This window comes from Scedosporium apiospermum, assembly GCF_000732125.1.
Source record: "Scedosporium apiospermum strain IHEM 14462 chromosome Unknown SEQ_SAPIO_0090, whole genome shotgun sequence".
NCBI lineage: Eukaryota > Fungi > Ascomycota > Sordariomycetes > Microascales > Microascaceae > Scedosporium > Scedosporium apiospermum.
Genome location: NW_015971791.1, coordinates 972,255 through 996,541, shown reverse-complemented (window position 1 = coordinate 996,541; position 24,287 = coordinate 972,255). Strand labels below are relative to the sequence as shown.

The 24,287-nt window shown below is 37.4% G+C and overlaps 2 protein-coding genes and 1 pseudogene across 2 annotated transcripts; all 3 read left to right on the top strand.

Annotated features, from left to right (window-relative positions):
• Nucleotides 1-1,633: 1,633 nt before the first annotated feature.
• Nucleotides 1,634-5,236, top strand: SAPIO_CDS4119 (annotated as a pseudogene; the record flags this gene model as incomplete).
• A 1,268-nt stretch (nucleotides 5,237-6,504) lies between these two features.
• SAPIO_CDS4118 (uncharacterized protein) lies at nucleotides 6,505-7,495 on the top strand (the record flags this gene model as incomplete). Its single annotated transcript, XM_016786752.1, has 3 exons — nucleotides 6,505-6,763; nucleotides 6,835-6,862; nucleotides 7,021-7,495. 3 exons carry the CDS (start codon nucleotides 6,505-6,507, stop codon nucleotides 7,493-7,495), a joined length of 762 nt encoding a protein of 253 aa, XP_016643728.1.
• Nucleotides 7,496-10,300: 2,805 nt separating this feature from the next.
• Nucleotides 10,301-14,908, top strand: SAPIO_CDS4117 (uncharacterized protein; the record flags this gene model as incomplete). The annotated part of the gene is made up of 4 exons (XM_016786751.1): nucleotides 10,301-10,749; nucleotides 10,826-11,642; nucleotides 11,694-13,844; nucleotides 13,892-14,908. 4 exons carry the CDS (start codon nucleotides 10,301-10,303, stop codon nucleotides 14,906-14,908), a joined length of 4,434 nt encoding a protein of 1,477 aa, XP_016643727.1.
• Nucleotides 14,909-24,287: the final 9,379 nt, after the last annotated feature.

Sequence of the window (24,287 nt, the reverse complement as noted above, 5' to 3'; positions counted from 1 at the left end):
GCTCTTACCATGGCATTAAACCGCCTGTTCCAGTCAATTCAAACCCTGCACTCCTCACGACAAAACAGCCCGATGTTAGCAGCTTGCCCAGCAGCTCGAAAGGAGATTCCTTTAAGGCGAGCCAGAACGCCGACTTCCGCCGGAGAGAGACACACTGCTCAAGCGAAAGTAAACTCGATGCCCCCATCACCTCATCTGCATCAGCCTGGTCACTTCAATTCTGGACGTCGGGCGCGATATGACGACGCGCTGCGATCAATACTTTTCGGTGTCTGGTTGGGTGCACGACGGGTGAGTCCTCAGCAATGTGGTATTTACAGGTATTTCACCTGGATATCGGTATGGGAACCATTATGGGTCTAACAAGTAAGTCGGAATGGGCACGGATAGGAATCTCTCTAAATTGCCTCTGGAGCATACTTACTGACTATTTTTCTCTTCCCAATGGCTAGCGACCTAATTACATCGATGATCCTCGAAACGACCCTCCTTCGCCCGGCCGCGACCGTCTGCCTTGGCCCGCAGCCGCCAAAACCGCCGCGGGAATGAGCCTCATCTCGATGCTTACCATGAAGGCGGCGCAGAACATGGTGGATTATCACTTGACGGGCGGAATGGTGGCTCTCGACTCTCCTGTGTTTTGGGCTGCCGCTGCGGCTTCCGTCCCTGTCTGGTTTCTCTCGCCACTTCCTCTCGCCACTTCCTTACAACTACATGCGGCTAAAGACATATGGAAAGGCGTGTCATTAGAGGTGATGGAGGTGATGGCTTTTACGAGTCGGGCCTTTCATTGTAGGGCATTAAGGGTGTACGATAGTATTACTTTAAAAGCTGGGCTGGGCGTTCTGATGAAAGGCGCAGATAGAATCAATAGACCGAGTATTGACAGACTCGGATCTCCATAGATAGTAGATAGTACGATGTCGAGTTCAGACCAAGTCTTTGAAATTGAAGTCGTATTATTCTTCGGATCGTTCGACGCTCCATCAACACTCCGTAAATTTCACATCAACAGTGCTTTGCCTATTTCCCCCACAACCTCATTTACCATTGCGAAGCCGCCCCGAAGGATATTACGAATTGTGACCTCGCAAAAACAGCGCAAAAAGTCGACAGGCTCTGGATTTGACTAATTAGCGTTTTTGCGTATGTTGTACAGTGTACGAAGTACCAGAAGCATTACAAATCCAGCCTGATGTTTTTCTTGGGCTGGTCTGATCCAATGTCAATCATTCATTGTCCTCGATGGTGGGCAATGATGGGGTAGGATTAAACTCCACTCGTCAGCAACGCACAACTCCCGCACGCTAGAGCTGAATTGGGGCATGGTAGGCACAAATGCCGCGCTAGTCAGGGGTTGGAGGCTGCCGGATCTGGCCGGGGTAGTCGTGGACCCGGACATTCAGGTCCGGGTCCGAGCAGTTTGTGCGTCCGCAGACACGGCGACGTTCCCGGTTCTCAATCTTGCTTGCTCGTTCTAGATACTTCTTTTATTTGAAGACCAGTATCCCGGCACCCTCAAAATTCTTTATAAACTCTACAGTTGCGTCTCTAGATCTCAAAACTTGTCACAACCTCAACCCGCAACATTCACAATACTGGGCAGCTGATTCTTACAACACAAATCACCAACATGGCCGATAAAAACAAAACAACCACGGTCTTGAAGACCACATTTTTAATCCCAAGCATTCACTGTCCCACATGCGCCTCATTCCTAGATGATTTTCTCTTCTCCCTTCGTCCCCAACCCATCGCTGTCGAAACCTCAATCGTTTCGCACACCCTTACATTCCAACACCCATCTGCGCTTAGCGCTCGTTCCATCGCCAAAATTCTCGCGGAAGCCGGCTACGAAGTCGACACAATCCTCAAGGAGCCCGCCGCCGGAGAAGTGCCCAGAGATATTCCGCGCGGCACAGCCGACGACGACCTTCCCTTCAAATGGTTATCATCAGCGAAAGCCTGGTTCCTCGGAAATCCGCAAACGTTGTCGGATCGCGATGCGCTGAGACGACGCCACGCGGAGCACTGCGAGCAATGTCGTCGGCAGAACCGTGAGGCCAAGCCGTCTGTTGGAACGGACGCACCTTCCTCGGATGACAAAACACAGGAAGTCAACTCTCTCGTCGTCATCGACTCGGCACCGATCAAGACATACAGAGCCTCACTCACTATTGGCGGCATGACCTGCAGCTCTTGCGTCGGCAAAATCTCTTCCGCTCTTCGCGATATAATTTGGGTGAGGTCCGCTGACGTATCCCTGCTCACTCAGAGTGCTGTTGTGGAGTATGATGGTGAGCACGACGCGTCCGACTTGATCCAGGCAATCAAAGATTGCGGCTACGAAGCAGACATCGAAAAGGTTGAACAAGTATCGACCTCGCCGGCGCTACAATCAGGAACTCCACTCTGGAAACTCTCTCTGGCTCTCGGGGGGATGACTTGCAGCTCTTGCGTAGGCTCCATCACCTCTGCCCTCGAGGCTCTGCCTTTCACGAGAGATGTCGACGTCAACCTTGTTACTAGCAGCGCCACAGTTGTGATCGAAAAAAAAGATGGCTCTAACCAAGTCATTGAAACGATCCAAAGCCTCGGCTATGAGGCGGCACTCGACACAATTGGGGAACTAGGAGGGGCCCCCGTTCAAGGTACCCGAAGGACAGTGATGATTCGACTGGACGAAGTGTACTGCGAGCATTGCCCCGCCCGGATCCGCGAAGCTCTCAACGCCTTTGGCGACCGAGTGACCATAGAAAAGCTGTCGTCAACAAAAGACCCCATCACAACCGTCTCTTACGTCCCCGACGCTCCCAACTTTACGATCCGTCAGATCCTTGCCACAATCTCGTCCGCCGACCCTGCTTTCCATCCAGTTATCCATCATCCACCTACAGTAGAGGAGCGTGCGAGAGAGATGCATCGCCGCATCCAGCAGCGAATCTTGTTCCGAGTGATCCTGTCCGTCATTGTCGCCATCCCTTCCTTCATCATCGGTATTGTCTACATGTCACTCGTCCCCAGGAGCAACGCTGGTCGACGGTACCTCATGCAACGACTTCACGGTGTCACCCGGGCAGAGTGGTCCCTCCTTGTCATGGCGACCCCCGTCTACTTTTTCGCCGCCGATATATTCCACCGCCGCATGGCTAAGGAGATTTACTCTCTATGGAGACCTGGCAGCCCCGTGCCCTTCTTCCGTCGCTTCTACAAATTCGGTAGCATGGACATGCTCATGTCGTTCGGAACCTCAATCGCCTATTTTGGTTCAATTGCCGAACTCAGCATCGCCGCTACCCAACTGGACAATGACCACAAGATGCAGAAAAACATGACATACTTCGACTCTGTCGTCTTTCTTACCATGTTTCTCCTAATCGGACGGCTCCTGGAGGCGTGGAGTAAAGCTAAGACTGGCGAAGCTGTTTCCGAACTAGGAAACCTTAGACCGAAGGAGACGTTGCTGTTGACCTCAGCGGCCGGCCCTAATTCTGAAGAGCAATATGAAATTGTTGGTATCGATATGGTGGAAACCGGAGACGTGGTCAAGGTTGTTCATGGTGGATCGCCTCCCTGGGACGGGGTCATTCTTAGCAAAGAAGGAGAGTTCTCGGAAGCCAGCTTGACGGGCGAGTCAAGACCAATCCTCAAAGCCACTGGAGATCCCATCTACGCCGGCACCGTAAACAAAGGTGGGCCGATATCGATGACCATCACCGGCGCCTCGGGAAACTCAATGCTAGATCAAATCATCAAGGTCGTCCGCGAGGGTCAAGCCCGCCGGGCTCCCATCGAAAGGGTAGCCGATATCCTCACGGGGTTCTTTGTGCCCTTTGTCACTGCCATCGCCATCGCCACTTGGCTTATTTGGCTCGGGCTCGGACTTTCGGGGAGACTGCCCCAGGACTATCTTGACGCCCCAGTCGGCGGATGGCCATTCTGGTCCCTGCAATTTGCGATTGCTGTTTTCATCATTGCATGCCCCTGTGGAATTGGCCTTGCAGCACCTACTGCTCTGTTCGTAGGTGGTGGACTGGCTGCAAAGCACGGTATCCTTGCCAAGGGCGGCGGCGAAGCGTTCCAGGAGGCTAGCAAGATCGATATCATCGTCTTTGACAAAACCGGTACGCTCACCGAAGGAGGGGAGCCGAAGCTCACTGACCACGAATTCCTTGCTGGCTCAGAGCAAGATGGGTGGGAAGAAAAGACGATTCTGGCTTGCCTCAGAGAAATCGAGTCCAACAGTAGCCACCCAATTGCCAAAGCCGTCGTAGCTTTTTGCGATGAGCAAGGAGTGCAGGGCGTTAAATCATCCCGCATCGAAGAGGTCCCCGGAAAGGGTATGAAGGCAACCTTTTCGTTAGAATCCGCATCGTCATCGGTCGAGCTTCTTGTTGGCAATGAAAAATTGATGGAAGATTCCGCCGTTTCCATCGCGCCCGCAGCCCTGGCAACTCTAGACACCTGGAAAGACCAAGCCAAATCGGTCGTTTTAGTAGCAGGGAGATCCGTTTCTGCCAACTCTGACGCGCATTGGGGGATGCTTGCCATTTTTGCCACCTCGGATCCTCTTAGACCAGAGACCCAGTCCGTCATCGCCGGGCTCCGCCGACAGGGTAAAGAGGTCTGGATGCTATCCGGTGACAACCAAAAGACTGCAAGCGCTGTCGGCGCCCTCGCGGGGATCGACGCAGACCACATCATAGCAGGCGTCCTTCCGGAGCAAAAGGCCGACAAGATTAGCTACCTCCAGAAGAGCCAGGCAAAGCGCCCCTCCCGACACTCGCTATTCGGCAAGCAAATAGAACGTTCTCGGGCCATTGTGGCGATGGTTGGCGATGGAGTTAACGATTCTCCTGCTTTGACAGTTGCGGATGTGGGAATCGCCATTGGGTCTGGATCTGATGTTGCCATTTCGGCGGCAGAGTTTGTGCTTGTCAATGCCAACCTCAATACACTCCTAGTTCTTACGAGTCTTAGTCGAGCTGTTTTTCGACGAGTCAAGTTCAACTTTGCTTGGGCTCTCGTGTACAACGTGGTGGCTTTGCCAATCGCGGCCGGGGTGCTCTACCCCGTGGTCGTGAATGGAAAGCATACAAGGCTGGATCCTGTATGGGCTAGTCTGGCCATGGCACTCAGCAGCGTCAGCGTGATCTGCAGTAGTTTGCTCTTGAAGAGTAAGTTACCGCAGGTTGGGTTTCGGGTTAAGCAAAAGGCGTCGGACGCCACTATCTGAAGGACACATTTCTTAAAAACTATGATCTTTTACTACTTACATACCGCTCATTTCTTACTGTGCCCCTGACAATCTCTCAGAGCCGAGGAGGCATCATTTGGTCCTCTAAGGTCATCGGCTCTTCACGGCGGACAGATTCTTATGTACTTTTCAAGCATCTGTTGTCTGTTGCGTGGGCTTGGAGGAACGTGTTTCCTAACAGGTTTCATTTCATATTAGCAGGTTCCACCATGGTTGAAAAGGTCCTTAATAGGAAAGAAAAAAAAATCCGCATTCTAAATAACATATGTCTTAATCGCCGGTGCTACCACGGAATATAAATAAGACCTTGCCTTATTTAAAAAGCTATCTATATATCTTTAAGCAGAAGTAGAAAACTACTTACTAGTTAATTTTAATTTTGTAGAGGAGCTTATCTTAAGTTAAAGCCCCCCTGTTACAATCCTAACACTCTGCCAACGATAGATCAGGCGGATACAGCTGGTGCAAGGGTCGAGGGTGCCTGTTATGAAATAAGTGAGGCAGTCAAGCAGTATTCACGATAACTATATAAGAAGTGCGTATTCAAGTGTAGGGGTGTAGTGATACTTGAATTGACTACTGGAGAGTCTTGAAAGGCAAACTAGATACATGGTAGAACCCATAGTTGATATAGACGTTTTCCTCCAGGGTGATCAGGGTTCCTTCTTAAGCAATCAGAACCGATCACTTGACAATCGGTGTAATCACGGGAGTGATCGCCACCGATCATTTCCTGTGCCTCCGATCACCCATCGGGCGGCCGCGAGCAGCCGTCCCGCCAATGTAATTCTACCGTGTCTTACTGCTCTAGGCCTGCATAAAGGTCAGCCCGTGACAATAACTATAGATATAGCTATTGTAGGAGTATATTGCTATAGATAGTATAAACTTATAGGTTTACCTGATTTCTAGGTATTTCTACTTGAAAACCCTTTTCTTTTCTAATTAGGGAGGAACTAATATAGACGCACCTTTTTTTTACCCCTTTTTAGCCCTCAGTTTCTACTGAAAGCTGTGCTCTGCTTCTCATTGTTGGTGTCAGCTTAGCCAGTGACATAAGCAGAGATTTGATGATCACCGCCAGCAATCAATGCCGCGTGATGCGGCCTGCCGTGGTCAACTCGTCAATCACCCAACATCATCGCCAACATTTCTACAAGCTGGACCAAGTGTCTTCCCGGTTCTGCACTCTGCTTTCCTATTCTCCCCAACAATCATCCCGCTAATTAAATGTAACAACCTGCATCATGACTAACACGGCCGGGAACCGGGACTTTCTTGCAGAGCTCGTTTCGGCGGCGGAGGCAAACGACGTCGATCGAATCCGTGAGACTTTCCAGGCCTGGGAAGATGCGGGAGCAACATCGCCACTCAAGGGAAAGCACAATTATCCCCTGATTCATTTCACACCGGCATTGAATGCGGCTCTCAAATTGGGAAACATCGAGGCTGCAGGCGAATTTTTTGATCGAGGGCTTCCTCCGGCCATGGACCAGTTTGGATCAGGTCAGTGCCTTGTGTTCAACCGTATTCTCCATCTACCACACATCTGACGAACTCTTTCTAACCGCTCCCAGCTAGACTCTTGGGTGGCTCTGAACCAAGGTAGCACGGAGGCGAATAACTGGAATATCAGAACTTTTGATTTCTTGATATCGCGTGGATGGGATGTCAACTACTGCTGGAGTCACCTCGGAGACATACTCGCGTCAGTGAATTGTCGGGTCTAGCTCCAAAACTCAGTCGTACTGACACAGAAACAGCCAGGCGGCCTGCATGAGCAAGATACCTCTGGTGAAGTACCTTTTGTCAAAAGGCGCAGACCCTAATCTCAACGCCAAAGCCGACTCTTACAGTCCACTCGAGTGCGCTGCTCTTTGGGGAGATTCTGAAACTTTATCTCTGTTGCTCGGACGCAGCCCCGTAGAGGAGATTAGGTGTAGCAGTGCGCTCTTGAACGCAGCCCAGGTGGGGGACATCAAAAAGATCGACATTCTTCTGGCCGCCCGGGCAGACGTCAACGGGATTCCCGACAACTGGAGACTGTCCCAGTCCGCTCTAAAGGACGAAAAATGGGGGACCGCCTTGCACGTTTCTGTGGCGCACAATCAGGTTGCATGCGTTGCTCATCTCCTGGGGATGGGCGCACGCAAGGATGTGAAGAATCCTGCGGGTTTGACGCCGAAGGAAGTGGCAGAGAAACTGGGACACAAGGAGGTCATGGAATTACTGAAGTGAGGGAAATCATTAGATGGAACGAGTGTTAACTACAACTGCTCTAGCCCGGGGGAGTCGAGGTGTCGTATGACTTGAATAATGATATCGCAAGAGATCATGACATCTAAAATGAGGGAGAGGGAGAGGGGAGAGAGGGAAAAAAAAAAATAAATAATACAAAAAGGAAGAATTGATACAAAAGAACATATGAGACGGGCAACAAAAAGACTTCTTATGCACTAGCCCGGAATCGAACCGGGGGCTAGTCGAAGCTGCGCGTCGGGTGGCAACGACCAATTTTACCACTAAACCACTAGTGCTATTATCTGGTTGACGATCGTCGTCCGCTTGACTTTCATGAGGACTCGTTCGAATAGAGACTCGCCTAGACTCTGTCAGCGTTGTTACGGCCAGTGACATCGCCGCCGTGCCCGTGGATTATCGAATGGAACCGGCCGAAGTGCGCACAAGTCCACTTGGTGCATCAATGCGCCATAAAACAGCAACTCGACTAACAACGTCAAGGATCTGATCATGGAAGCCAAACGTGGCCGCGCAATGAAGGTGCCCAAGCCATCCCGGGGGGTCTGGAGGGATTAAATTGAAAGTCCTTCCCCCTCTTCCTTTTGTTAGGGTTACCGACCGCTAAAATCGGTTGAGACTCGCCTTCCCAGTCATTATCTTGTGCCGCTATCACGATTCCGTAGGTGCACCAGCAAAATCCCAGTTTCGCCAGCCAGCCATCGGCCTGGTTGGACCACGTTGGGCCATTCCCAACACCATCGAGGATTCTCTTGTTTTTGTGCATGTGTATGTTAAGACCGGCAGACGGAGATGTAAAAATAGTCTCCGTTCTCTCTTCTCTCATTCTTGTTTTGAATGCATTATCTTCCTCTTCTCCTTCTCTTTTTGTGCGCGGTCGAGAACACAATCTCCAAACAATCCTTCAACCACAGAACTTAATTAGTTCTTGAACATCCTTGCATGTCCTCGTACCTATCGCGCGGTGCCGGGTTTCATACGAGTACAGTTTTGGCACCAATTCGGAGAACAGCTTTAAGATTTGCCTATGATCAAATTCGCGTTTATAGAACAGGGTACAAAACGGAATAGTTACACTGCCACTACCTGGTGGTTCTGATCGGTATCGCCGATGTGTCTGCCCTTTAAAGGAGTGCATTGCAGCGTTAGAGCATTGGAAACGACGTGACATGGTAAGTTCAAGGAATTCGGAAGCTCCACTGGCTCGCGGTCGCCAATCCGTAAGACCCGGTACCGAAAGACGATATGGGTCGCCCAAATCAAGATCCCTACGTGCGATGCTCTGGCGTATCAAGAGTGTCAACCGATATTTCCCGGGCAAGCTGAGTTGTTGAAACCCTATGAATGCCATCCTTCCCAGAGCCGGGGGGGACTTACAGGACCATCACCGCCATGACCCAGCTCGCGAACACGCACCGACACGGCGTGAAGCTAGGATGGTCGACGCATACCTCAAGCTTGTTCGGGCGGATAACGTATGTTGTCTGCAACCCGACAGCTACGGCCCATAAAGAAGCGGCAAAACCGTGCCATGGGAAAAATACTCTGAGCAGAGTGCTTTCGGCGGTTAAGAGCTCGCTCTTCCCCTCGCTTCCGGAGCGTACAGCATCGGCTTGGGCGGACTGGACGACTACGAGGAAAGAGTCGACGAACCAGCCAAGCGATGCCTAAGACCAATTAGCCAAAGAAGAAGAAAAGAAAAAAAGTGAATAAAATGGAATAAAAGCCAAACGCATCTGTCGTATCGAACTGAGTCGTAGTCCCTCACAGAGTGGATAAGTTCAAGGTAGCTTGGAGACACCAACCATTGCGATCTCCAAGCGCTGGACATGGAGCCCCAGCTCCGAAAAAACCAGCTTGAGGCCCGGTTCGTAGTCTGTCTCCGTGAGCCCGTAAGCTATAGCACCGGCGATAATTAACCCAATGTCGAGGATCCACAAGATGACATATAGCCAAGTTCCCGCCCTTTGGCTCCTGGGGAGGTTGGCGGGCACGGCCTCCCGCAAGTCTGGGCTCGGTCCATGATCGTCGTTGTTGGGCATGAGGTACAAAGACGGACTCGGCGAAACAGAAAGCGGGATGTATACTGCTGGGCAACGAGGATAGTCAGTGCGCATGAATTCACGCGCGCTAATGACGAGGCTGTCCCCAGCGACACTCGACAGGGTCGGTCTTAGGAAACAGTGGTGGGCACAGAGGTTAGTTGCGGCGTACGTCATAGACCCGGACGTAAAACCAAGGAGAAAGGAAAGCCCGATTGGGCGAAAGTGCTCTGTTCTGTTCCTCACCAATGACATTAGTTCTGGTGGGCATACTCCTTATCATTTGCTTATCATTGCCAACTGTTAATACGATTCGTTCACACTCAAGGTCAGCCCGGCCGTTAAGCCCAGGCTTTCCGCCACGTAATAATATATCTTAGTGCAGCGCCACCCGTTGCATATGCATCGAATCAAAAATGGCATCCCGCTTGCGGGAAATGTTCCTTGATATGTAATGGGATTGCCACACGGATTCGAGGTTTCCCTCTTCCATTGGGCAGTTTTCGCCAACCCACAATGAGCGAGCTTACTCCCGGATATCCTCTTGCAGCAGATATCCCTGTCGCAACAAATCGCAACAAATAATACCCTATGTCAACCACAAAGAGCTAGTGCACGCCCTGTCATAGGGAATATAAGAAAGAAGCTGATGCCGACGTGCCGGAGCCCCGCAACTGAACCATAAAATGTTCCGCAGAATACCCAAATTTTCTAGAATTCCAACCCCTACACGCCTTAACCGATGGCTGAGGCTTTGGGCATCGTGGCAAGTATCATTGCCATTGTTGAACTGTCTGCGAAATCTTGCCACTCAATCAAAGGGCGCATAGACTCTGTTCAAAACGCACCACAGTTGCTCCGTTCCATCCGGAATACGGCCTCCTCGGTGGAGGCCCTGCTGAATGACATGAGAAGTCTAGGCAATGAGCGATTAGCAGCGTCCGAGTCCCTGAAGAAAGCACTAGCCATCCCCAATGGCGATGTAGAGGCATGCAAGCGCGAGCTCGAGGGTTTGGACACGCTCCTTGAGACGTACATTGACAATGCTGGCCCTTCAGCGTCAGGGAAACGTCGCAAATGGATGGCCAAGATCATCACGTGGCCGCGGACGGAAGAGAAGGCCAAGAAGCATCTCCAAGAAATAGAGCAATACCGCAAGAATATCCACATGGCACTCCAGATCGAGCGAAGGTGTGTTTCCTAGCCTAATGATACCTCGGATTTTTCTTTTTTAGTGGTGAGACTAAAGTAACGACTTACCCGGCAGGACTGTGAGAGGATATCGAGAACGTCGTGAAGAGGTGTTCAAATGGCTCGCTCCCAAGAATTACGAGGTAGATCAGATATCAACAATCAACCGGAGATCAGATGGGACGGGCAAATGGCTGTTGGACTCGCCAGAATATCGCGGATGGCTAGGAGCTGAAAAAGCTACGCTTTTCTGTAGCGGAATCCCTGGGGCCGGCAAAACCTTCATCACGGCGACCGTCATCAAGGACCTTTATAGTAGGTTTCCACAGGAAAGTGGACCGAAAGTTGGCGTCGCATATCTCTATTTGAACTACCAACAGGAGCAATCAGACCACGAGCCCGAGTGTCTGCTCAAGAATCTTCTCGGGCAGCTAATCCTAAGCCTTCCGCATACGGATGAAGCCCTCGAAACTTTCCAGTTTGCTCGCAAACTATACGAGTCATACGGCCAACGGGGCGATGGCACGCGGTCCACTCAACAAACCTTCTCTGAAGTTTTTCGCCGCGTAGGAAATTGGTACGACAAAGTCTTCGTCGTCATTGACGCGTTAGATGAGTGCGGATCGTCAGCTCAGTGCCATGCGTTCGTATCGCAGATCGTCAGTCTACAATCCGAGACCGACATGTGCATCTTTGCTACTTCTAGGGTTAGAGAAGACGCTCTGCTCTTCGGGGAATACATGTGCTTTTCGCTGGACATTAGGGCCAGCGACGAAGATGTGCAGAACTACCTAGACGGTAGGATGGCTGAATTTGGAGACAAGTTTAAGAAAAATCTAGCCCTAAAGGAGGAAATCAAGGCTGAGATTACTAGGAAAGCCGATGGGTGGCAAGTAGAGCCCTTGACGATCTTCGTATACCTGTCGGATGTAATGAGCTGACAGCGTGCTAGCTTCCTCCTCGCTCGTATTTATAGGGATGCGTTGAAGGATCTGTCGACAGAGTGGGAGGTCCGACAACAGCTTCTCAATTTCCAACAAGGCAAGGATCTCTCCGAAACGCTGGCACTTGCGTATGAGAGAATTCTCGAGAGAATTAACCACCAAGCCGAAAGCCCAAAGAAATTGGCTAGGAAGGCACTTACGTGGGTTACCTTCGCCACACCCCCGTTAACTGAAGTGGAACTCCGGCAGGCGCTCGCTGTGGACGTAACGATGTCCCAATTTGAGGAAAGCAACGTCGCAACCGTGGACAGGATCAACAGGGTATGCTGCGGGCTACTGAGGATCGACGAAGGCCACATCGTCCAATTAGCCCACTATTCGACAAAAGAATACCTGGTAAAGGAAAGGGATAAGTGGTTACCAGATGCTCACGGGATGATTGCCGAAATTTGCATCACGTATCTCTCCTTCCAGGAATTCTCCAGGGGGCCCTTCCCAAATGTCGAATGGTTTGGGTCTGGGGATTTAGATGCATTGGCCAAAAGCAAGCCGCTATTCAGGTATGCTTCGTCTAACTGGGCACATCATTTGTCTCATGCCGGCGAAGAAGAGATACGAAGGTTGCTTCCCAAGTTCGCCGACCGGTCAGACAACATGCGTTTGTCCTTCCAGGCGCATTTAGTGGGGTCACGCCGGCACTTTCCGGACGGCATCGAGAATACCCACATCGTCAGCTACCTGGGCAGCCCTGGATTTGTCCGTGCTTTCGCCCAGAAAGGCCTGCTGCGACGGGGTGAAAGAGATAGCCGGCAACAGACGGCCGTGCACTGGGCCGTGTCTAGGAAGGACGCCGGAGCTCGAGAAATGGTTGAGACATTGCTGAGCCTCGGCTTCGACGTTAATGTAGTTGACGCCCACGGGCTCAGCCCCCTTCACATCGCCGTCAGATCGGGCGACCTCGAGATTGTGCAGCTTCTGCTAGACAAAGGAGCAAACACGGAGATTGGTAACCAGTCAGTTACACCATTAATCGACGCATGCTGCGGCGGCCACGACAAAATAGTTCGCGTGTTGCTTGACAAAGGCGCAAATGTCAATGTAGTAAGTAAACTGGGGCCACCCTTGGCAGCCGCAATATTGGGACGATCCGAGAAATGTGTCGCCGAGATTCTCAAGGACAGGCGACTCAAGAAGTACCAGCGCAACTATCAATATGGCACTGCTCTCAACGACGCCGCGTTTCACGGTCTCCCAGGAATCGTGAAGAAGCTGCTCAAGGCGGGGTTTGACCCGAACAAGACAGTGGGTGGTCCCGATACTGCCTTGCAAGTCGCCGCTGCCGCTGCCAACAAGTTCGCTCACCCAAAAGAGAGTGAGGAAGTGGTGACGATTCTCTTGGGAAGTGGTGCCAACGTAAATGCGCCAGGGGGCCAATTCGGTACTGCCCTGGAAGCTGCACAGTCCAACGAGAATAAGGAACTGGAACAGTTGTTGAGAAGCCACGGTGCCGTGGAGGTAAATACGTGCGAACTACTGCGCCAAAACTCCGTCCTGATGACTGGTCTAGATTATGGACAGTCTTCACTGGTGCCGAAGATACTAAAGGGCCAGCTGCGCCATTTCACGATCGCTGTCATGATGAACAACGAAGCGGTATTAGAAGACTACACAAATATCACAGTCATCGCATTCAAGGAGGCGATCCGAGAAAGGAAAATCAAGGACATCGAGTTACTAGCACAGCTCGCGCTAATGGCGTTTGAGCAGCTCGTAGCGTTGGCGAGAAATGACATGGGTGACGGCGATGTGAGCGAAGGAAGCGGCGGCGGGTCTGGAAACTCCTCTGACCCCGGGTTCTACCATCTTCTGCTGATGCCGCTTGTCAGGTCCACCGCAAAGGCCTCAGAATTTATCAGTTTTATCCTGGGCAATCATGGTGCGAAACGCGAGACACCTGGCGTTGCCCTTCACGCGGCGAATACAGCCAGCTCCAAGTTGGAAGTGCTTACAAAGAGCGCAGTAGCCATCCTGACCCTGGCAATCGAGCTGGGAGATGAAGATATTGTGCGGCTGCTAGCTGAGCGTTGGGCGAGTGCTCTCCGACACATTTCCTTCCCGGGAAAAGCCAGCGATCGGATGATGGAAGTTCTGGTGACCTGCCGGGTGGAGGAATTCGAGGCTTCTTCCGCAAAAATCAGATGGTGGAGGCGAAGGTTCGAGCGAAACTGGGGGTAGAGCTGCTGGCCGCCGCCATCAAAGGGCGTAGGGCAGATGCACGGCTGGCACAGTTATCCTTAAATCTAGCAAAGATCTGGTCCCTCGCCTTGCGCAACGTCGTCGACAACGGTTACGTGAGTTACGAGCAACTGGAGATGTTTATGAGAGAGCTGCAGGATGATATTACAACTGGGGTCGACTTGGGCAGCCTGCGAAATATCGAGAGATTCGGGACGGCGTGTATAGAGATCCTGGTTGCCATGGTAGCGGACGAGAACCCTCGCACTGCGCATATAATGGCCCGAATGGTCGTAGAAGGCTGGCAACACATCATCAACCACGGCGGCGGCCCGCTAATCGACAAGACGCACATCACGGACATAGCAGAGGAGATGTGGAATCTTATCAAAGATAAGGAAAAGAAGAGCGAGGAGGGGAACACATGCAGGGCGTGGAACCTAGGCTGCGGGGCGATCAAAGCCCTACACGTGGCTGTGCGATACGGATTTCCTGACGTGATTGTCCGGCTTTCTGACAGAATCGTCTATTATCTAGAACAGGCCAGTAAGCTTAGAGAGGCTGCTGCCGCCCAAGCCGCCCACGATCAGATGCTGAAGTGGATCCCCCAACTCTGCGAAGTGGACCCGTCACCAGTTTACTATTTCGAAGTCATCCTTGCCCTCTTCATCTACGCAGCTCGGGGGAAATACTTGAGGGCCAAGAGGGCAATCAGTCGGGGAATTTCTAGCATCATTAGAGAGCCATCAGCCGAGCGGACGCTGTTAGTGGGGCATATCAGAAGCGTTATCTCAAGTACGGAAAGACCAGATGATGCCGCAAGGCTTAGAGTGGCCATCAAGGCGCTGCAGGGAATGATAGAGAAATTTCCAGCACTTGAAGAGATAATAGGAGAGCCGAGCGACGAGGCTCCGCTTGGCGAGCATCTGAACTCGAAGGTTAAGTCAGAGGACCCCCTTTTAGGACACCTCCACATTTAGGACACCGCACTTCTGTAAGGAGTGCTGCCAGAGAGGACTTGGAATGGACTCGAAGGCCAGTTCTGCAACTACTGAAAGGCACTGTAGGAAGTATCGTAGGGAAGTTTAGTAAGAACTCCAAACTAACTACAACTAGACTAAAAGTATCATTAGCTTTAGAGGAAGAAGTAATAAAAGTAATCAGCCTAGCTAAAAGCTAGGGTAGAGTAATTATATAATTTAAAAGTAGGCTATAGATAGCTAAAGAAATAATAAAGCTTTTAGGGAATAAAGAAGGAAGCTTAGGAATAAATAGAGTTTATTCTCTAAGCTAAAATCTTACTAACAATTTTATAATTAAAATCTATTACCTCTATAACTAGACTTTAAATAACCTTTTAACTTATAACTATATAAAGAAGCCTATCTCTAATTAAGTTTTTTTATTATCTATAAATAATTTTATTATAATTTTTTAATTTCTATTTTAGTAAAAATATCTTTTTTATTTTAAAAATAACTAGTATATATATTATTTAAAAAAATAGTTATCTTTAATATTATTTAAAATTTCTAATTTATAAAGTTTATATTTATTATAGAAAATATCTTTATTTTTTAAAAAAGCTCTTTACTTTTTTATAAATTTATTTTTACTATAAAAGCTTATATAAGACTTTTTTAATAAATTAATAAACTTAAATAAGCTTAACTTATTAAAAGACTATTTACTTTAGATCTTAGCTAACTTATTTAATATAAAACTTTAAAATACTATATTAAAAAGTTAAAGAAAAATATTATTTAAAATAAAGTTTTTAATTAATATTAAACTATTAAAGATAAAAATAATATTTTTTTAAATAATATATCTAAAAAGCTTAAAGTTTAATAAGTTTTATTTAAGATTAATATAAAGCTTTAAAAATTATAAAAATAATATATTATTATATTTTTAAATATTATATTAGAAAATCTCCTTACTTTTATTAAATATAATTATTAATTTCTTAAATTATAATAATAAAAGATATATTAAATATTTAATAACTTTAAATAGAAGAATTAGATTTTAAATAAACTTTATAAAAAATAATATAATTTTAAATCTTATCTAAATAAAGTACTACTAATTAAAAATAATAAAGTTATTATTTAAGATTTTTTTTAGTAATTTAATAAAAAATTATAAGAAAAATTTAAAAAGAAAAATATAAAAATCTAAAATTATTAAAAGGTTTTTATTAAAGCTAGCTATTAATAAGCTTTTATATTTTATAAATAAAAATATAAAGATTAGAAAAGAAAGTAAAATAAAATCTATAGCTAAAATAAGAAATATTATTAGAACTTTAACTAGCTTAAAAATAAAAATTATTTTAAAAAATTATAAAATTAATTTAAAAGTTAAAATTAAAATATTAAGTAATTTTAATATTAATCTTCTTTTTTTAAACTTAGAAAATAGGTTTTATATTAAAGTAAATATTATTATATAAACTTTAGCTAGATTTAAAATTAATAAAATACTAGTATATTAAGAAGTAAAGCTTACTATTTTAAATATAGTAAGATAAGCTATTTTAAATATAAATATTTAATTAATTTAGATATTAAATCTAATATCTTAAATATAAATTAAATTAAAAATATTTCTTTAAATAAATACTATATTAAAAAACTTAATATTAATTATAAATTAGAAAAAGAATAAAGATAATCTTTAAAAAGATTTTAAAAACTATTTATATTTTCTTAGTAAAGTTTTTATATATTTTTATTTTTTATAGTAAAATAAAATTTTAAATTAATTTTAAATAGATTTTAAAATCTCTTAATTTTAATATTATTATAAAAACTAATTTTATTATTATTACTTTTATTAACTAATATTAATTAACTTTAAAATTTAGATATTATTTTCTACTTTTAAATAATATAATAATATTCTACTAGAATATTAATATATATACTAAATAAAATTTTAGATAAAAAATAATAATAAATAAAAGTATTATTATATTAAATTATTTTAAAAAATATTTTACTTTAAAAGAATTTCTAATTTCCTATTTAGATAGCTAAATATATAAAACTTAAATCTCTAAATTAATTACTTTATAAAAATTTAAACTTATTCCCTTATTATTTTAAAAAACTTAAAATATTTTATTAAATACTAGAAAAATAGTAAACTAATATATATTCTAATTTTATTATTAAATTCTAAAAGTAAAAAAAAAGATATTATAATTATTATTAATAAAAATATAGATCTTTTTTTAGAACTTTAATAATTTATAAATATTTTCTTTATATAAATAATAAAAAAATTCCTTATATTTAATAATATAAAATATATAATTAAATTAAAACTTAGAAAATAACTTTTTTAAAAACTAATTTACTTTTTATTTTATAATTAGTAATTAGAGCTTTAATATTATTTAAAGAAAATATTAGAAAGTAATTAGATTAGGGGATTAAAGAGCTTTATTAATATATTTATTTTTTTTATATTTAAATTAAATAGGACTTTAAGATTTTATATAGATTATTAAAGATTAAATTATATTACTATTAAAAATTAATATTTACTTTCTCTAATCTCTAAATTATTATTATAGATAAGTAATATTTAATATTTCTTAAAGATTAATTTAAAAAATATTTATTATTAAATTTATATTAAAAAGTCTAATTAGTAAAAAATAGTTTTCTATATTAAATATAGCTACTTTAAATATATTATTATATTATTTAAACTAATAAATACTTTTATAATATTTTAAATATATATATACTATATATTTACTAGATTATTAGATTATTACTATATTATATACTTTAATAATATTTTAATCTTTTTAAAAACTTAAAAAGATTATTAAAAATACCTAGTAAAAGTTTTAAAATATTTATATATTATAAAACTTTATATAAATATTAAAAAATATAGTTTTTTCTAAAATAAAATAATTTTCTTAGATTATATTATTAGAAAAGATAAAGTTTAAATAGACCCTATTTAAATTTAATTAATCTAAGACTAGCTAGAATTAAAATTATTTAGAAATATTTAGGTTTTTTTTAAATTTATAAATTTTTATTAGAAATTTATTTTTAAATATTTTATAATAACTTACCTAATTACTTTTTTATTAAAAAGAAGTTAAAATAAAATTAAAAAAGGAAAGTTTATATAAACTAAAGAGGTTATAATAGCTTTTTATTAACTAAAATAAGCTTTTATATAAGTTTTAATATTATAATATTAGGATATTAATTAAAAAACCTAAGTAGAAATTAATATTTCTATCTATATAATCTTTAATATCTTTTTTTAATTATCTAATAAATAATAATATCTAGTTACTTTCTAGTTTTATAAACTTATAAAAACTAAAAGAAGATAAGCTACTAGCTAATAAAAGATTTTAACTATTATTAAAAACTTAAAAAACTAATATTATTATTTTAGTAAGATATCTTTATTTAAAGTTTTTATAAATTATTAAATATTATAAAATATAGTAAATACTTTAGTAAAAGATCTTAAAGGAAAGCTATTATAATAAATTATAGACTTTATAGTTTTTAATTTTAAAATAGAATATTATCTTAAAAAAATAAATCTTATAGATTTATTATTAAGAAAATCTAATTATATAAGAAAAGAATTAGATTACTAAAAGGTTACTAAAAAGTTAATAAAAAAGCTTTAATTACTATTAGATAGTAGAAAGCTAACTTAAATAAATTATTTAAACTTAATCTTAATTTTTAAAAAAAAGAGGTAGAATCTAGCTAAATAAGAAAAGAAAAACTATTTAAAATAAATTAGATATTAGTAATCTTAGCTTAAAATATATTTTATTAGAAAATAGGAGAAAACTAATTAAAAAAAGTTTCTAGAAAAGTTTATCTTAATTATAATTAGATTAGTAAGATATAGGAAGATTAAATAGACTTTAATCTTTAATAAAATTAAGTAATAGGAGAAAAAGCTTCCTTTTATAAATAAATATTAAATAAAGAAGAGTAAGACCTTTTTATTTATTAAACCTATATTATTAAAAGCTTTAGTATAAAGATAAGTTACTTTTTAATATAAAGCTAAAGAAATTATAAAATTAAAATATATTTTAATAAGTAATTTAACTAAAAAGTTTAGTTTAAAAGTTAAAGATCTATAAAAAGTAAATTTATATTATTAAAAGATTATAAACTAGATTTAAAATATATTTAAAGATAATATTTCTTTTTATAAAAATAGTAGTTTATTATTTTATAAAAACTAGCTTATTATTTTTAATTAAAGAGCTTTAAAAGTAGAATTATTAGAGAAATATTATAATAACTTTTATATTAATTATATAAAGATCTTTAAGATTTTAAAGCTTTTAAAATAAAAGTTTTATTAAGAAAACTTAAAAGTAGATATTTATTCTTATATTAAAATATATTTAAAGTATTAAAGAATATAATATCTAAAATATAAGCTTTATAGCTTATTTAAATTATTTTTTCTACTAAAGTATTTATTTTAGGAAATTAATTTAAATTTTATTATAAGGCTACTAAAAAATTAGATTTTAAGTAAAGAGATAGTAAATATAATCTTTATTATTATAGATAAATATATAAAAATTACCTAGTTTATTACTATTAAAAAATCTCTATAGGTATTAGATCTAGCTTATATTCTCTATAAAAAAGTTAAATATTATTTTAAAATATTTACTAATATTATTAATAATTATAATACTCTTTTTATAAATAAGTTTTAAATAAAATTCTATAAGATAAAAGAGATTATTTAAAGACTATCTATAGTTTAATATCTATAAATAGATAACTAAATAGAGAAAATAAACTAAATTTTAATTAACTATTTAAAAAAAGTATATATAGATAAATCTAATTACTAGATTAAAGTATTATCTAAAATAGAGTTTATATATAATAATTTTTTAAACTAGATTATTAAAATATTTTCTTTTAAAATATTATATAGATATTATTTATATTATATTAAGCTAGTAATTTAATTAGAATAAATATAAATTAAGAAAATAAAAGAAAAAATAAAGTATTTTTAGAAGATATAAAGATAGATAGTAAAATAATAGGAGTTTACTATAAAAAATTAATAATAATATTATAATAAATATTATATAGATATAGAATTTAAATTTAAATAATATATTATATTATTAATATAAAATTTCCTTTTTAAAATAATAGAAAAGAAATTTATATTAATATATATTTATATACTAATCCTTAAAAAGATAAATAGGAATATATATTATATTTATCTATTAGAGAAGTATTAGAGATTATATAATATATTCTATATATTACTTTTAGAGCTTTAGAAGGACTAGGAGGGAATAGATTTAATTTATAAGCTACTAGATTTAGAAGATAACCTAGAAAAATAGAAAGTTAAAAAAGTTATAGATTATTAAGATAAAGGTAATAATTACTTTTATTTAATAAAGTAAGTAGAATTTCTTATAAAGTAAAGTAGCTAGAAACCTATAAATAAGTTAGAGAATATTTAATAAGCTATTATTAAATATAAAAAAAAGGTAAAAGCTATAGTATAAAAGAATAAGTAATATATAATATTTTATTAGATTACTAAAGATAAGTATTATTTTTATATAAGTATTTTTAATTTAAATTATATATATATATTTTATAACTTTAATCTAAATCTTATAGAATTTTATATAAATTTAAAAATTCCTAAACTAATTTTTCTATAAAAATATCTTTTAAATATTAAACTTTAAACTATTTTTAATAACTTTTAATTTTTATAGCTATTTTTACTTTCCTTTATATTTAATAAAAACTAGGTATTATTATTTTTACTATAATAGTATTTATAAGAAAATTAAATACTAGAGCTTATTTTATTTATACTATAAGTAATATTAAAAAGATAAGTTTAATAAGCTATTAAAGAAAAACTATTATAATAAAAATAAAATTAAAAAATAAATAAAATAAAAAAGATTTTACTATTAAAATTAAAATTACTATAAGTATATATAGTTTAATTAGAGAAGTATTTAAAAGGATATAAGATAGTAGATTAGGAAGCTATACTTATAAAGTAATAAAAAATTTACTTAATTAATATATTAAGATTAGTAGGAGAAAGGGTATCTAATAAATCTAATATAGTTATAAACTAGGTAATAATAGCTAAAGAATTAGTAAAAACTATAGAAATAATAGTAGTCTTTATTTATATATTTAAGTTAGTAGGAAATAGAAAAATTAAAATAATATTATTTACTAGGAAAAGTAGTTAATAAACTAAAGATAGTATAAAGATACTAGTATTAGTATAAGCTTAAGTAACTATAGTATTAAAAGCTTATTAGACTTCTTTTTAAGCTAATAAGAGATAGATAAGTAAAGTACTTATATATATATTTAAAGTAAAAAGTAAAGTATTTAAAGTTAGAATAGAAATAGTAAAATATATTATAGCCTTACTAAGAGAGCTTAGTAGAGTACTAGATAAAGAAATAGCTAGAGCTTGCTTAGTAGTAGGTAGAATTAGTATATAAGGATATATATATATACTAGTTTAGGGTATAGGGAGAGTATTAGCTATAATAGGGGGTATAAGAAAAGTATTATTACTATTACTATTTAGGAGAAGTTTAATAAGCTTAAAAGCTATTAAAAAAGTAATAAGAGTATATATTTCTTAAAGATAAAAGTTTTAGTAAATAAATATTTATATTTTATTTTAGTAATAGATCTAATAAGTATAAAAGTAGATTATCTAATCTATAATTATATTTTTTAAATAACTAGTAATAATATAGTTTATAAACTTTTAAGATATATTAATTATAGTATATAAAAGTAAAGTATATTTAAAAAAAGTTAGTAGAGTATTTTCTCTATTATTTTTAATATCTTTAAATATAAGCTTATAATTTTAATATTATTTAAAGAGTTTAATATTATAATATATTTTAGTAAACTTTAGGTTATAGCTCTATATATTTAATATTTCCTAATTTTAAGTTTAAATATTAGAGATTATAAGGTAATTATTAGTAATACTTTCTTTAATAGTCTATATTTAATAATTTAATTAGTAAAAAACCTTTATTTAAGCTTCTAAGAGCTAAACCTCTTTAATAAAGTAAAAGTATAGTTACTTTTATATTAAAATTATTATTAAAATTTATATATAATAAATATTAGTTAAAGTTAATAGGAAGTTTAAAAGAAGAATACTTATAATATAAAATATAATTAGAAAAATTAGTAAATAGTAAATAGTTTAATAGTTTTAGTAATCTTATTTTTCTATATTCTTTTTATAATAGATTAAAGCTAATAGCTATATTTTAATTATATAGTAAAGAATATTTAAAAAAATTAACTTTATAATATAATAAAAATAAAAATATCTTTATATTTAAATAGTATTAATAAAATAGTAAATAAGATTAATAATATATTAAATAATTATTTATAATAAACTTTTTATATTATTAAAGATCTATTATTATTTAAAGATTAGTAAAAAATTAAAGAGGAAGTAAATAAGGAGAACTTATAGTTTAATAGCTTTTCTATTTAATTTAGTAAGTAGTATAAGATTTTAAACCTATTACTAAGTAGATAATAAAAAAGTCTTTATAGATTAAAAGTATATAATAGAAATATAGCTCTAAACTAAGACCTAGGAGCTAACTATACTTAAGGTTAAAGAAAAAACTAATATTAATCTATATTATATAAAGAAGATAGTATACTTTTTTAAAAAGCTTAAATATTATTATAATAATAGAAATTATAATAAATTAAAAGAAATAAAAATTATAATAAGATAAAGAGAGTTTTATTATTAAAGAAAATTATTAAAAGTAAAATAAAATAATAAAAAGAAATAGAAAATATTTATAATTATAAAAGATATAATATTATTAATTATAAGGAGTATTACTAAAGAGGACCTGGAATGAACTTAAAGGCTAGTCCTGCAACTGCTGAAAGGCACTGTAGGAAGTATTGTAGGGAAGTTTGGTGAGAACTCTGAACTAACTGTAACTAGACTAAAAGCATTATTAGCTTTAGAGGAAGAAGTAATAAAAGCGATTAGCCTAGCTGGGAGCTAGGGTGGGGTATTTGTGTAATCTGAGAGTAGGCTGTAGATAGCTGAAGGAATAGTAAAGCTTTTAGGGAATAAAGAAGGAAGCTTAGGAATAATTAGAGTTTGTTCTCTAAGCTGAAGTCTTACTAGTAATTCTGCGATTGGAATCTATTGCCTCTGCAACTAGACTCTGAATAACCTTTGACTTGTGATTGTGTGGAGAAGCCTGTCTCTGTCTAAGTTCTCCTATTACCTATAAGTAATATTATTATATTAATATAAAAAGATATATATATTTAAAAGATAAATAAAATATTTGGAAGGAATACTTTCTTTAATTTAATATTTTAAATAGTCTAGTAATTAAAAAAAAGATTTATAATCTTAATAAATAATTTAAAGATATAAAGATATATTTTAAAAAAATAATTTCTAATATAAAAATTTTTTTAGTATTTTATTATAAAGGATTTTAAAAGAGGAAATATATATATAATTATATATAGGGAGACTTAATATAAAGAAAGCTATTAAAAACTAAAGAAATCTAAGTAGAAATTTTACTTAAAGAATATTAAAAAAAATTTTTATAATATAAAGTCTAAGAAAATAGATATTTTAATTAAGTTAGTAAAAGATTTAGTTATAAAGAAAATATTATTAGTAGTAAATATTAAAGCTAGCTTTATATATAGCTCTTTAAACTACTCCTATAATAGTAAACTTTTTAAAGATAAATTAGAAAATTTATATTATATAATTTTTCCTTTAATAACTAAAAATAGATTAAAAAGAGGTTTTTATAAAAAAAAAACTAGAATTTTTCTTAGACTACTTAGAAGATAAGTAAAGATAAGTTTTTATAAAGTTTAAAAAATAAAATTACTTTAATAATATTACTTTTTTTCTTAATTACTAAAATAATAAAAGTTTTTTACTAAAGATATTAAAAACTACTTTAAATAAACTAAAAATAAATATTATAATAAAAACCTTTTAAATAAGAGATTATTTAAGATTTTAAGAAAGTAATATAAAAAATATTACTAAAGAAAACTTAAAATAAACTTAAAAGCTAGTTTTATAACTACTAAAAGGTATTATAGTAAGTATTATAAGGAAGTTTAGTAAAAACTTTAAATTAACTATAACTAAATTAAAAGTATTATTAGCTTTAAAAGAAAAAGTAATAAAAGTAATTAGCTTAGCTAGAAGCTAAAGTAAAGTAATTATATAACTTAAGAGTAGGCTATAGATAGC